At 31.0% G+C, this 14,332-nt stretch overlaps 2 protein-coding genes across 2 annotated transcripts in view; both read right to left on the bottom strand.

Annotated features, from left to right (window-relative positions):
- Positions 1–9,444, bottom strand: part of gukh (NHS actin remodeling regulator GUK-holder) — a 46,199-nt gene extending 36,755 nt beyond the window's left edge. The window contains exon 1 of the mRNA XM_085186563.1: positions 8,825–9,444. Within this exon, the coding sequence (XP_085042689.1) occupies positions 8,825–9,113 (289 nt within the window). The 5' untranslated portion in view covers positions 9,114–9,444. The remainder of the gene's footprint in view (positions 1–8,824) is intronic.
- Positions 9,445–10,360: 916 nt separating this feature from the next.
- Positions 10,361–14,332, bottom strand: part of LOC146538165 (uncharacterized) — a 121,788-nt gene continuing 117,816 nt past the window's right edge. Inside the window, exon 7 of the mRNA XM_085186287.1 lies at positions 10,361–14,126. Coding sequence (XP_085042413.1) covers positions 14,004–14,126 — 123 coding nt within the window. The 3' untranslated portion in view covers positions 10,361–14,003. The remainder of the gene's footprint in view (positions 14,127–14,332) is intronic.

The following is a 14,332-nucleotide window of genomic DNA, read 5'->3' as shown; positions in this document are numbered from 1 at the left end:
AATTAGATTTTAAAATATTTTCAACTATATACGTGAAAAGATATAACGAATGTATTATTCATATGTTATAATTATTAAAATTATCTTTTAACCATGAGATTTTTAGTTTTTCATAGGTAGTATCTAAGTAAACCAAAATATTTTCACATTTATTGAAAGACACACCTTTGTGCCGTTCCCACTAGGGATAAAGTCTAAACTCTAAAGAAAAGAGTAAATAATAGTTGTTTTCTTATGTATGATATAAAACGATCATGCGATTTTGACACGAAATCGACAGTAGGGTGGCTCACCCTTCTGTTCAGGACTCGTTTTACGGCTTTTAATAATTTTGGTGTACGTTGCACTGATTGTTGTGCAGCAGCTGCTCGTAGTTTATAAGGTAACGGCAATAAATCAATTTATATTGTTAAATCTATAATCGTTAAATATGTTATATATATCTATGTTAATTTTGTCCTGAAATTAATTAAATTAATTTAATAGTAATTTAATAAAAAAATCTTTTATGTACCTAGCTGGTTTTAATTTTTAATTTCTAAGAAATAATAGAAAAATATACTTAATATTTTTTTGAAATATAACGTAATATCTGGGCATAAGCAAACGATTAAAAAGCACATAATGAAATATATGAAAATTCTTTTTTCATTATAAGTTTTACGCAAATAATTGGCCAAACCAGCGCTATAGTTAAAATCGTCTGCCAAAACCAGAAACGGTGACTTGCAAGTGACAGGGTTCGTTCACCGCAGTAGTCGGACAACTACCACGAATAAATCATGGTACCTGAACTGGGGAACACTGACGTAACTTAATTGGCTAAGACCAATAACTTTTTACACGAGAAAAACACGTGTGCAGTTCTTGTAAATAATGCAATTTTAACATATTAATGATTTTTTTCCTTAAAGGCTCGAAAGTGTAATTTAGGTTCAAACTAGAATTGATTATCATATATTTTTGAAATTTTCGTTGTGGTTTTAATTGAAAGAAAAGTGAAAAAAAATTAAATGAAGGAATCAACGTAGTCATTTGTTTAGTACTTAATAAATACTGATAACATTGTGATAAATACGTATATCTTAGATATATATTTCTTATTACTATTTATATGAAAGTAAAACATTTAGATATCTATAATAACGGACTTTTATAAACTCTCCATAATCCATCCATACCTATATTATAAATTCGAAAGTAACTCTGTCTGTCTGTCTGTCTTTTACGCAATCAGGGCCAAACCACTAATTCTATTGTGATAAAATACACACATAGAGATACTTGAGGGTCTCGGGATGAACATAGGATACTTTTTTCTCATATTTGTAATATTATCGATATATACCAATATATTAAAATACTTATTAATTTGACATGCAATTTATTCGGCCATGTTAATAACAACCGACCGTTGCTAAGCAACGCAAAGTTTGTTGTTAGAAAACGTCACCCAAAATGAACTTACTTAACGCATCTCGACGAAAACTGAAAATAATTTCATAAATATATTTAATAAATATTCGTATAGGTCAAGCGGGCGTAGCCGCGTTCGGGTCCACTAGTTTAGATATAAAGGACTTTTATAAACTCTCCATGGTATCTATATATGTATTATGCATATTGCAACCCACATAAACATTAAACGCTCGCATTTAGCTATTTATGAGCGCCATTACAGCGACGTGCACCGCCTCTTATCTAAAACATACATTTGCAATCGGAATTTTTACCTTTATATTGTGAACAGACCACCGAATGATTCACATTCGCTGTAACCTAACATTATCGTATTAAAATTAGAGTTAAAAATAATGTATAACAGTCATGCTAGCAATATTATCATGTTGACTAGTCATGCTATATTTTTAATATTTTATTAAATTAGGTTCACGATGTATCCCGCACACAGCAGGGTAGGTAGAGGGAACCTAGTATCAAGACACTCCGTTCCCTACTTTCTACCGAATAGTGAAGCAACACGCAATGAAGACATTGCGTGTTGAGTGGCGGATCATAACGCCGAGGTTTGCCACCAGAGCAAAGAAATTAAAATATAAATTAAAATAATTTCATTTCATTTCTTCGAGTGGGGATTGAATCCACATCCAGTCGCGTTTATAGTCACACTCTTCTGGCACTGCTCCACAATTGACCTCTATATTACTGTTTTAAAACGAAGGATTTATTATGATTTACAATTAAGAATTATCAGTATGTTAAACATAATAATTTATGTTAAGGACATCTGCTTCTCGATACTACGACAAACAGCTGTCAATATATTCAATTAACGCAATTAAGAAGCGAGAAATTAATTACTTTAATATTAATTAATTAATTAATTATTGACGGATGATTTTGTTGTTACTGTGGATCGATGTATAAATATATATACCTACATGTCCATATTTTATTTGTATCGTTATTACTTCTAAGCTTAAGATGTCGAGGACTTCGTGGCGGAAGTATGTGATTGTAACACGACGGTTGTGGTTTCGATTAATTATTATTTATTAGTATATTTATTTCTCTGCTCCGGCACCAAAGCAAAAGCCCAACGTTGAGTTTTGCCACTAAACAAGAAGGGCCTTGAAAACTTCGGCGGAAAATGGTAAACGGAGTATTTTAACACTATGCTTCCTCCTGCCTACTTATAATAGCATATATAATAACATATAATTTATTAAGCATATAAATAAACCATCACAGACGTCCACTACATACATTCACGTCTTACGTGCGTACGTTACTTTGTTTTTCTATGACAGGATACAGGCGTACTATAAAGCACGAGTGTGAGAATAATATCCTGTTCATCTTTTTCAATCAGATTCCCATGTCTAATGGCGTCATCATGTCGAGGATGTCGTAGAAACAATCATGGTTTTTAAATTTATAATTTAGAGAGATATAGCTACAGAAACTAAGCTTTAATTTATAGCATACTTAAATTAACATTTAATTTATAAGAATAAAATAAAAATTAATAAATTAAATTCTCATTATAATTTAAAACTTATTAAATAGTGTTGATATTGACAAATACTTAAAAAAAAAATCGGCTTCACGCTGTATCCCGCACACAGCAGGGTAGGCAGAGGGAACCTAGTGTTGAGACACTCCGTTCCCCACTTTTTGCCGGGAGGCAAAGGTTGAATAAAAAAAGTACAAGTCTTACAATTGAATACTAGCTCGTGATCTATCTTAAATTCCTTAGTAACATAATACCATGTCTTGAGAAACGTGATATATAAAAGATATAGACCTACGTAAGGTAATTTATTATGATCGTTACCTGTAGCTACTACTCGAGTTTCAAAATATCAATTTCGCTTATTTATTTCCTATCATTATTTTTGCCGTTTCTAAGTTATATTTTTGCAGTGATTTCTTGCAATGTTAAAATTGTTATAAATGTTATACCTATTACATTTACATTATATAATAGGATTTTTTTTATTTTTAGGCAGGGTGAACCTGGGAACCTAGTTGCACAAAATGCTTAGGTATTTTAATCTGGCCACAAGGCGTTTGGTAAGAGCTAGTATTTAAAAAAATCCGTATTATATATACCTATACATATATTATATTAAACTAACTTACTGTAACAGACACTATTTTATGTCATAAAACAGCAATTATTGTGTATAATAAAATAAATATCACTACGCTGTCTATTTAGACAGAATGAAAATATACCTATTGCAGAAAATAAGGAAAATGCCTGTAAGCGGAAACTGCTGTTAAAACATTATTTATTAAATACTGGGTACATACCTGTAAAAGCTATATTATGTTTGTACGTTAATTCTATATGACAATGGCAAAACTCTGAACAATCGGTTATGTAATCTTTGACAGTCACACGCTGCGCGTGCACCGTTGCGCGGTCCATTGTACCTAAAAATTTAAATAATGGAGCTTTCCTGCTTTTGTTAAAAAAGAAAATTTGGTGAGGCACAATGGACCATATTAAATGTATCGTGATTTATATCGCGAACTACTTTTAGTCTTTTAAATTAATATTATATTCTGGAAACTTCATGATAAATACAATAAAAATTGGTGGAAGAAAACAATCCATGATAATAAATTAAGTAGCACCCCATCACTATACTTCCTTCCTTTCCTGACGTCAAAGTGTGGTGGTAAGTTTAACAAAAGACAGGACTTCCGATCAGCTGCCGCGCACCCCAATTTTTTGTACGGCTTCATCTACAAGTTAGTCATGTTGCCGCTAAGGTACGACATTTTTGTACTTTTTTTTAAATTTGATTATTATTTTTTTAAAATATTATATTTAAAAAAGTATATTATTTAATAAACTGTACGTAGGTACGTAAGTATCTAAGGCACGTATTTATAAGCCGCTCTTAACTCTGAGATGCCGTTTTCATTCATAAATTTATAGTCTAAATTTATTAATACTAGTTTACTCTAGTAGCTAGTATTAACAAAAATTCTAAGTAAGTTTTTTAGTTAACCTGCACCATATGGTAAAAACAGAGGGGTATGTACGTTAAATTTAGTAGGAACGAATCGCCAAATTATTACATTATAAGCTGCATTGCACACTTAAAGGGATTCTTTACGCTTTGGTGAACTTTTCATTAGTATGATATTGATTATTATTATATTACGTTTTACATACATCGCGGATATAATTATAATTGAAATACATCTCTATTTTTGTTTTCTGGTTCACGTGTATCCGGCACATGGTAGGCAGAGGGAACCTAGTGTTAAGACACTCCATTCCCCAAATAGATATTAAAATATTTGTAAGATTACAGTAATGCAACAAGCACTTCCGAAGCATCAATTTCTCAAGAAAGCCATAAACTGAGTTCCATGTTTATTTGATAGGTTCGACTTTCATGAGCTTTAAGATTTAGTTCGGTGCGTTGAGACATACCAGCGACCAGTCGACTGTTGTCGTTCGCTAGAGTATAATTAGCGTGGGTTTTTAAAGGTCATTGTCACAGCCTCGTTGCATAGACGGATTGGAATTAAGTCGGTCTATTGTTCTCTCGTCTTCGATATTTCTATTTTAAATTACTTTATCTTATTCAACAAATGATAATTTCGTTCATATTTACCATAAATTATAAGTCGAGGAAAAATGTTAAACAATAATATTTGCAGTAGTAAAATCAGATTCTTAATTTAATTTAGAAGTTACATCTAATTGCTTTTTCAAAGCTGCATAAATCAAAGGACTACAAACCGCCTTGATGGCATTTTAGTTATTCTTACAAGAATTCGTTTATAATAAAGTAATTGAATATAATACTACCGTTTTAAATTGAATAACTTCACATGGCTATTGTATCTCACGCATTATGTAATGCAAAAATTTCGAGGTTAGAGTACAAAAGCTACCATTAGTGACGACTACCTGGCCAACATCATTCTTAGAATTTATCAAGCAAAAAGTTCTCTTTTCTTTTAGTGGTTCCCACAATGACGGATGAGAGGGGTGAACATCTCAAGTGTAGTTTTTATCTCCACTTGTACTCCTTGGGCTGATAATAGAACTCTAAAATAGAGACCCCTTCATAAACCAAAATGTACCGAAGAAAGATTATATGCAATTGTTAAAAATAAACGAACCCTAAGTGTAATTGCGTGGCATGTGAAAAAGTAACCAAAGTTATTTTTAAATATTAATATTATTAAATAAATCAGCATTATACTGCAGCCGGCACACAGCAGGGTAGGCAGAGGGAACCTTGTGTTAAGACACTCCGTTTCCCACTTCCCGCCGAATTCTGGAGGCATTGCGCCATTCAGTGACGGAGGTCACTCGCGCTTTGCTTAAACAACCGAGCGAAGAAACTAAAATGTAAATTTAAATACATATTTCATTTCCTCGAGTGGGGATCGAACTCGCAACCAGTCGCGTTTACGCCACGACTGGCCTGAATAAAAACCTAGTATTTATAAAAATTCAAAAACATTTTCAAATCAATTAATAAAAGAGACCTCCATTCCACAATATCATTGCCACACGTATTGTAATCCATTCTAAACGTATTGCTTTCGCAAGTTGGGTATAAACACGTTAGGTAAGTATATAGCTTAGATTTAAGCTGGGGTTCAGGTTACATGACGGAGACTTGCTTAATAAGGAGCGACTTCAGTTATTCTATAGCTTGCAAAATAACACCGCTACGAGGAAAGGCACTATTGGGCACGTAAGGTGACACCAGACACTGCGGCACTAAGTGATCAATCATTAGGTTTTGATTACAATCGTTATAAAATCAATATGGAATTTATACCGGGAAGCGATCGATGCTACTTAATATGGCTTCGTAAGTAATGCGAAGACGAAATGGTTGTTTGGAAATATAAGGATAGTTTAAAGTGAGCAAACGTTTTTTTTTATAATATAAATAATGAAGTGTCCTGATTTTTAGGTAATTACTATCAAAATTCGATGTGAGATAATAATAATATCATTAAATTTAAGAAAATCGAGATTCTTAAGTAAAAGCTTATTTATGTACATGCGGGTATAGAAACTATAATTTACTGTATATACAGCAGGCCAGTTTCAATTTATGTGACATTTTGACAAACTAACATTATATTATAGTTATGATCTTCCGAATAGTTTTATAGCTTTAATTTAAGATTATTTTAATATCGTAAATGTTGTTTATTACATATATTTTTACAAATATTCTTCTACTTTGAATGCAGTAATTTATATTTCTTTATTATACTCAAGGAAAATGTTAGCACTTATTTTTCACCGGATGTCACGAATCTTTCATTAATTCTTACCGCTTGAACTCGTTTCCTACTAACAAAGAAAGTTGATAAATGCTTTATCGGTCAATTAACTCGTGATAGTACAGCTACAGGTCTGTTTTATTTAATAAGTAAGTAAATTGTAGCAGTCATCATATTATTATTGAGGCCATCGTGGCGTAGGGGCACAAGCGTGCGACTGCAAGCGCGATGGTTGCGGGTTCGATGTTTACTCGGAGGAATTAAGTTTTTTTTTTTCCTCGTTCTTGTAACAAGGCAAAGCGCGGGGTTGAGTTCCACAACTCGAGAACACATTACACCTCGAGAATTCGGGGGAAAGTGGTTGTGTTTTAATGGGAACGTAGTGTCTAATACATTATCTTTTCAAATTTCCTCTGCCTAGCCTGCTATGTTCGGGACAAACCGTGAACTTGTCATATTTTTGGTCATTGTTTTTTTTTTATGACGTAAAAAAACCTTATATAAATAGACATTCTATCAGACACCCATAGGAACTATGTACGCATGTACTCACGCTTGCACGCAAGTATACATACGAAGTTTACTTTAGAATTCTGTACAACTTTTTAGTCTCAACCATCTTTCTCTTCGTCTCAGGAATTTACAATTTAGTAAACAATTCTGAATGAAAACTGAAATATGACTAAGATATATAAATAAACTTTTGGAATATGTCAGATTTATATATAATTTAACATATCAGAATACTATTAATGATTATTTTACTACGAACTATTGATAGAGTAAATATCTGTTGGTTCATAAGTTTGAAGAGTTAAATAAATATTTACATTCACACGGTGTGTATTACAAGTCATTAGTCAAACGCTAAGACTTATTGTTTGACGTTAAGAGTTGCTTCATCTGCGCTTTTCAAGTTCACTGTCGACAAGTACAACTGCCGACCAGTGTATTATATGGAAAACTAGCGGCCCGTCCGCGGCTTCGCCTGTGTGACCTACGTTATTATTAATTTCTGTCTCCATGAGTACCTACGTCCTATAAGTGACGACCATGCAAAATTTGATACTCCTAGCATTTGTAGTAACGAAGTTTCATACAAACTTTCGACCCCAAAACAATCCCTTAGAAGTCGAATATTACAAATTCCCGTCTTAGCGAGCACCTACGTCCTATAAGTAACTCCTATGCAAAATTTGAGATTCCTAGCACTTGTAGTTTCTGAGATTTCGTGATGAGTGAGTGACCTTTCGATTTTATATATATAGATAGATTAAAATTCTAGATTAAAAACAGTCATTTTATAGGAATTTTAGGCGTATAATTTTGTACTTAAATCTAGGTAAGTCTAGGGACCCAGTGTCTCGCAGTTACGTAGAGTAAGCATTGGCGAGATCGTAAGATACCACTGGGTGTGGTTTTATAGCACGGTCAATCCACCGGCAGACGATCACTTTAATTCAGCTTTGAAGTGAAACATAAATAGTTAAACGGGCAAGATCGTGTGCGGCGGCATCATCATTGGATGGACTTGAAATTATCTCAAAGTTTTTATGGTCTGCATCGGAATCTGGATGTTTTTTCCCATTGCGGGCCGCTCGAACGCCCAAACAGGTTTTTAGATAGCGCTCAGTAATGCATCAAGCTGGAACTTTTTATAAAGGCGGTCTGTTTAAGGAGTGCGATGTAATGAGATTTCCGAATGCTCTTTTTGTTTCTTGTAAATTAATATAATTATAATGTAAAGCCGTTGCTAAGTGTTTACCTACAGTTTAAGTTTTTTTTTTTATTATTATATTATTACAATTATATGGTTCCGATTAGGTATCTTTTTAAGTACATGTCTTTTTAAATATTACACAACGATCACCATATACTGGAATAAAGTTTTATTTATTAAAGTTAAGTATGTAATCTTTTTATGATTTTTGATTAGTTTATTATTTTGTTTTCAGGGAACAGGAACCCTTATTATTCAATACATTACTAATACTAGTTAAGAATTAAATGTAGGATTTCCGATTTAAAAAAAAAAGTTATAATGATAATGCTAATGGTATAATAAATATGAAGTACTTACGAACTGTCACTTTCTTGGGGTCATACTTCTCAACGATGTTATGTATACTTTCGATCTTCGTCCGTGCAACTTTCGACCTCTCAGTTATACCTTCAAGCTGGGATGTTAGCTCACTGAAAATATCTTCAGCCAGGAGAACTAAAGAGGCGAGCTGGCGCAGTGCATTACTTAGTGTACAGTTGGTGACCGCTTGGAGTTCCTCATCCGTGACCCTCGGCTTTCCGTTTTCATCTCGCAAACTTGTTCGTGAGAGAAACTTCGGTTCCACCACACGTTGCACGAAAGGCATTTCAAATGAAGTTTGCAAACACTACGAGTAGCTTATTCATCCATTCCCGCGCGGCAAATTAAGCGTAATTCCGCCATCCATTCAACACACAACACAAAAAATGTCAGGTAACTGCCACTTTGAATCAACCGACATTGTAATCAGCAAACTTTCACAATTTATAAATTCATATGATGATAAAATTCAGTCTATAAAACAAATCACTAATTAAAATACATATTTCGTTCATAAAGTTGCAACACAAAAGTTTGTTAAAAACTTTTTATATCGACGAAATCGCGCCATTTTACTATAGACACTACCATCATCAACCTGCGACCGTGTCTACCGGTCGAATGAAATTTATACATGAATGAAGTCGAGGTATAATGTTGCCATATTCTTGCAAAGAGTTGGTGAACTAGTGACTACTATTGTTTTATTGTTTTTAAATATAACAAAAACCATACAAATAAAATAAATTTATAGAAAAAAAAATGTCATGTGCATTACATTATTTATTATAAATTGTTATCTTAATGAAGTAATGTTGTTTTTGTATATGGCAACAGGTTGCAGTGTATAATTCGAAACGCCATCTAGTTTTCAATAAGGATAACCTATTAAGTCTCGATGTGCACAATATTCTTCTTAGTTATGCCAAGAAAAGTTATAATAACGTATTCATAGATGGCACAGGTTTTTTAAAGTTCAAAGCTCGAGTTAATATGAATGCAAGTTCATCCGTTAATGTTTGTGGATCATAAATTTATCTAAAATACGTAAACTGTAAGATAAATTATTTGGATAAATGTTAAGTTTCATTAATAGCTTTTTTAAGCGAACTAAGTGAATAATAATATAATAATGACAAAAAATATTGCAACTACGTGTTTACGAAGCTTTTGACGACTTGACAACGACTGTTGAACAGACGGACGACGTTAAAAATATAGGAATTTACTTTTAAAATTGAAATGGCCTAAACCTAAACCTCTGTAAAAATTAACAGCTATCTGTTTTTATATTTATAATATAATGAAATTATTTTTAATGAATGTCGATTCCCACTCAGGGAAATTATAAATCTTCGTCCTAGTAAGTCTAGTATTTCGAAAATTCAGAGGAATGCAAGGATGATGGAATGAAGTGTATTAACACAAAGTTCCTCTGCCTATTATGCTATTTAAAAATATAGTATCGTATGTAATATTTAAAAAAAACACTCAGGATTGCTTTACATTTGTAAAATGTAATAAGAAAACTTATAGCCCAAAAAATAATACATTTTATTTTATAACAAAGCGTTTTCACAAAAATCTTTTACTATATTATGATAGTAAATGATGTATGATGTATCTAGCATTTAACAATTACAATTACTGATATAAGTACTTAACAGTAATTTACTTTCTTATTTGCCTAAAAATATACTTGCAGCCTGGCTTCTATTTTGTCACTTGTTTTACAAGTCGGTATTATCAAAAAAATTAGAGTAAGATACATAAATTAGTAAATCAGATGTCCAGAATCCTATAAAGTCGCAACTGCTGCAAGCAATATTACTATAAACTAGTGTGAATTATGGATGATTGAGTAAGTATATAATTATTATAGAATAGTTGAATACACAGAAGTTACGAGTACATGTAATAATTATATAAAATACGACGATAGCTTTAACCTAGCAAATTAAAAAATGCTACGACATTGATTGTTGAATATTTATTATAAGTAATAAATCATTACTTTGCGTAAGAACATTACATAATAAATAAAATATATGTCTAGTAATGTATTAATTATAATCTACAAGAGTCTGGTATGTTTAAGTTGTTTACTGTATAAATATGTATATTGCCATTTTTTTTAACATTTATGTCTACTTTAAAATGGATATATGAAACAATAATCCCTACTTAACAAAAATTGTCATAGGTCCGCAATATTTTAACTACAGAATAAGTTCTATCTCTAATTTTAAATACATAAGTATATTTTAGAAAAATAAGCGCATCCAAAGAATTTATATACTTACCAACATTTGAATTTATATACTTAACATTATTATAAGGGAGTAATGCTTATCATATAAAAACTAAAAAGGAAATTAATAACAGTAGTGCGTTAATTCTATATATTTTTTCAGTTAACAAAAAATCGAATTAATTTGAATTTAAATACTTCACATCTGGGATTTTTATTACTAGTCTGACCACAAAATGACTCCCATTAGTTGTTAATAATGCGCTAGACCATAACAACTTAATAGCAAATGACAAGATAATTGAAAAAAGATTAGCGTTAATAGATGTAACTATAAATTAAAATAAATGAAAATATAATTTATGACAACAGACACAGGTCTACAAACGATGGTCTAATTTAGTCAATCATATATTGGAACCTACTATACGGGAATACTTAGTATCTATGAGCACAATTTTCTTATTATTGTTTATTTGTGTATTAGTTTTCAAAATGCGGGAAGCGATAATACTCATTTTGAAGATTTAGATTATAATCGAACAACTTTTATTGATAACGGCACAATTTCAAACGGGAAAAAGTATCTATTTTTTTATTAAAATTTAAAAAATGACAAATATTAATTATCTAAACGTACTATTATGCCTATTGTACGACTACCTACATTGTTTGTAGCATCCATTTGTCTTAACTAATGGCAGTAACGTGGCTTGCTAAATATTAATATCAAATTTGACAACTTCACATTAACTATATTATTAAATAACCGCCATTTTGTATAACTGTCAAACTATCCTGTATTATAGCTTATATCAATAATAATTAATAATCAATTAATTATATTTGCGCTTAAAATGTAGAGAATACTATATATTCCAGACTATTTATGCTTGTAGCTATTTCTTTTGATTATACAATAACTACATTATATTACCAATATTAGGGGAAAAGTTTATTATACAAGTAGCCTCACTATATGCTTTCATATTTTAAAATATATTTAATATCTCGATAGCTAGAATTCCGCTAAACATGTTTGAATTGTTGACGACTATTTTATATTAAGGATATTTTTTTTATAATTTTACATATATTTTATAGTAATTTGGCAACACATACTTGCCTTGCCCATTTTAAACTAGACTGTTTTAAATCCATCAAAATCAATATATTATTAAAAAAGTGAAACTAAAGGACTAAACAATTTTAGTTAAATTATATAGGTATATATAAGCTTTAAATGAAGCGCTTATTTTTATTGTAAATATCGAATGTATCGAAGGTCCCTAGGAAAAGTAACGATAGTGAAAAATAGCTATACGTTTTTAATTGCTATTTTGTAATACTAATAAGGTTAATTTTCGATTACATACATATTTAAAATAATATAAACAAAGATTATCGCATCAACAAAGATTTTCTTCACATTTTGAAAAAAACTTAAAACTACGCTGATGTTTTTAATAAATTAATATGTTTTTATTTCATGCAAATAAAAAAAAACATTACATGATGAATGTACCTATCGAAGATAAGATATTTAAGTCTGCGTTATAGAAACGTCCTAAAGTACTTACATACATAAATATTTATAGGTAAACTGATATTGGATATGTATTTATTTGATATCAAATTTAACTTTTAAGTTATTAGAAAATTCAACCTTTTAAGTTACATTTTTAAATTTTAATGATGGCTCCTGTACCTCTTTTCATTATAAATATTTGGGTTATAATATTAATTTTGTACCTATACACCTAAAAATGTTTATATAAGTATATAGATATTCTAAAATTTAAAATAAACTTGTCTATAGATACAATTGTAGAATCTCAAGGTAAAATATAATAGTAACAATATTTAATTTTTTTAAGCTTAAAAATGTCAGTTTCCTATAAAAAAACATGCTTATTTAAACTTTTGTAAATTCTACAAATATTTAAAGACATAGATAGCATTTTGTATGGGACTATACCGTACATGTAAAGCAGTCACTACATGTACCTATGAAGCACATTCTACACTAATAACAAGACATACATACGTATATGCGTTATTTGGATGGTATTATTACAATGGACTATTATTTATAACTATAATATAATAATTAAGAAAATCGAAAAAATATATTCAATATGTCTTTTCATATGTACTTATTATATTCAATATATTTGCTCCAGTCGGATATGTTTAGACGTATTCTTAAATGATGGATTCGGGAAGTTGGTAATTGCATAAAACAGAAAGGAAAATTCAGGACGAGTACTTATATTCTAGACCTAGAGATCTTATAGTAACACATAATCACAACTTAAGTACTACGTAACGTCCAATACACAAATTAGCGCAAAATAAACGAGTACTCGTCACTACACGACGCTAGCAAAACAATCTTCCCGATTCACTTTTTCATATGTCACGTTGTTTTAAATCTTCAGCTTGAGGAATATGGTCGTACATCTTAGATTATTAATGAATTATAATGTTATAAAATCACAAGGTTACATTCTTCAAAATATATGACTCTAGGTAGATCAGAATATTATGCTTTTCACTGTTATAAATTTTATGGTGATTTTCCAGAAAAAATATGACTGATAAGGTGACACAATTTTTATAATCTTTGTAAACATTAGATTCTTTGAAACTTGGTTATCTCTGTATGTTTTTTTTAGATATCAGTTTCAGTAACGTAAACACGTACGACACATGCACTTTTTTTCAACAATTTGTTTATATAAAACAAAAGAAACAATTGAAGATACTTGACAAGGATTCTTCCTGAAGCTGAAGTGGCTAATAAGCTACAATCAATGCTCTACCAATTCACATCTCCAAACATCCCATATGTTGTCTTGGCTAGCGACGTCTCGACCTGGTGCGGTCGGTGAAGGAGGCCCTCATTTATTTGCGCACCCCGCGCTACGGGTCGACCTCGTGGCACACCTCCATGTAGTCGGGGTCGTGCATGATGTCCTTTATCATGTCCTTCAGCATCGTGTATCTTGGAAACATTGGGTATATCTTAGAGCTTACGTAGTCTGACTGAAATAAAAAAAAAGTTATTATTTTACTATAAATTATTTATTTAAATGATTTTTATTTTTTTGTCATATATGTATGGTTACATATGGATTATTATAATTACATGTATTGGGAATATTTTTGTTGTTTATGCATTTACTTATATATAATTAGGTACTTAGTAATATATGTGGAAGCTCGATAAAATATAATATGAAGGAGGGATT

This window comes from Heliconius melpomene, chromosome 6, assembly GCF_056956725.1.
Source record: "Heliconius melpomene rosina isolate 202511_hmr_F chromosome 6, ASM5695672v1, whole genome shotgun sequence".
Taxonomy (NCBI): domain Eukaryota; kingdom Metazoa; phylum Arthropoda; class Insecta; order Lepidoptera; family Nymphalidae; genus Heliconius; species Heliconius melpomene.
The sequence above is the reverse complement of the archived record's forward strand: the minus strand, read 5'-3'. Positions and strand labels throughout refer to the sequence as shown.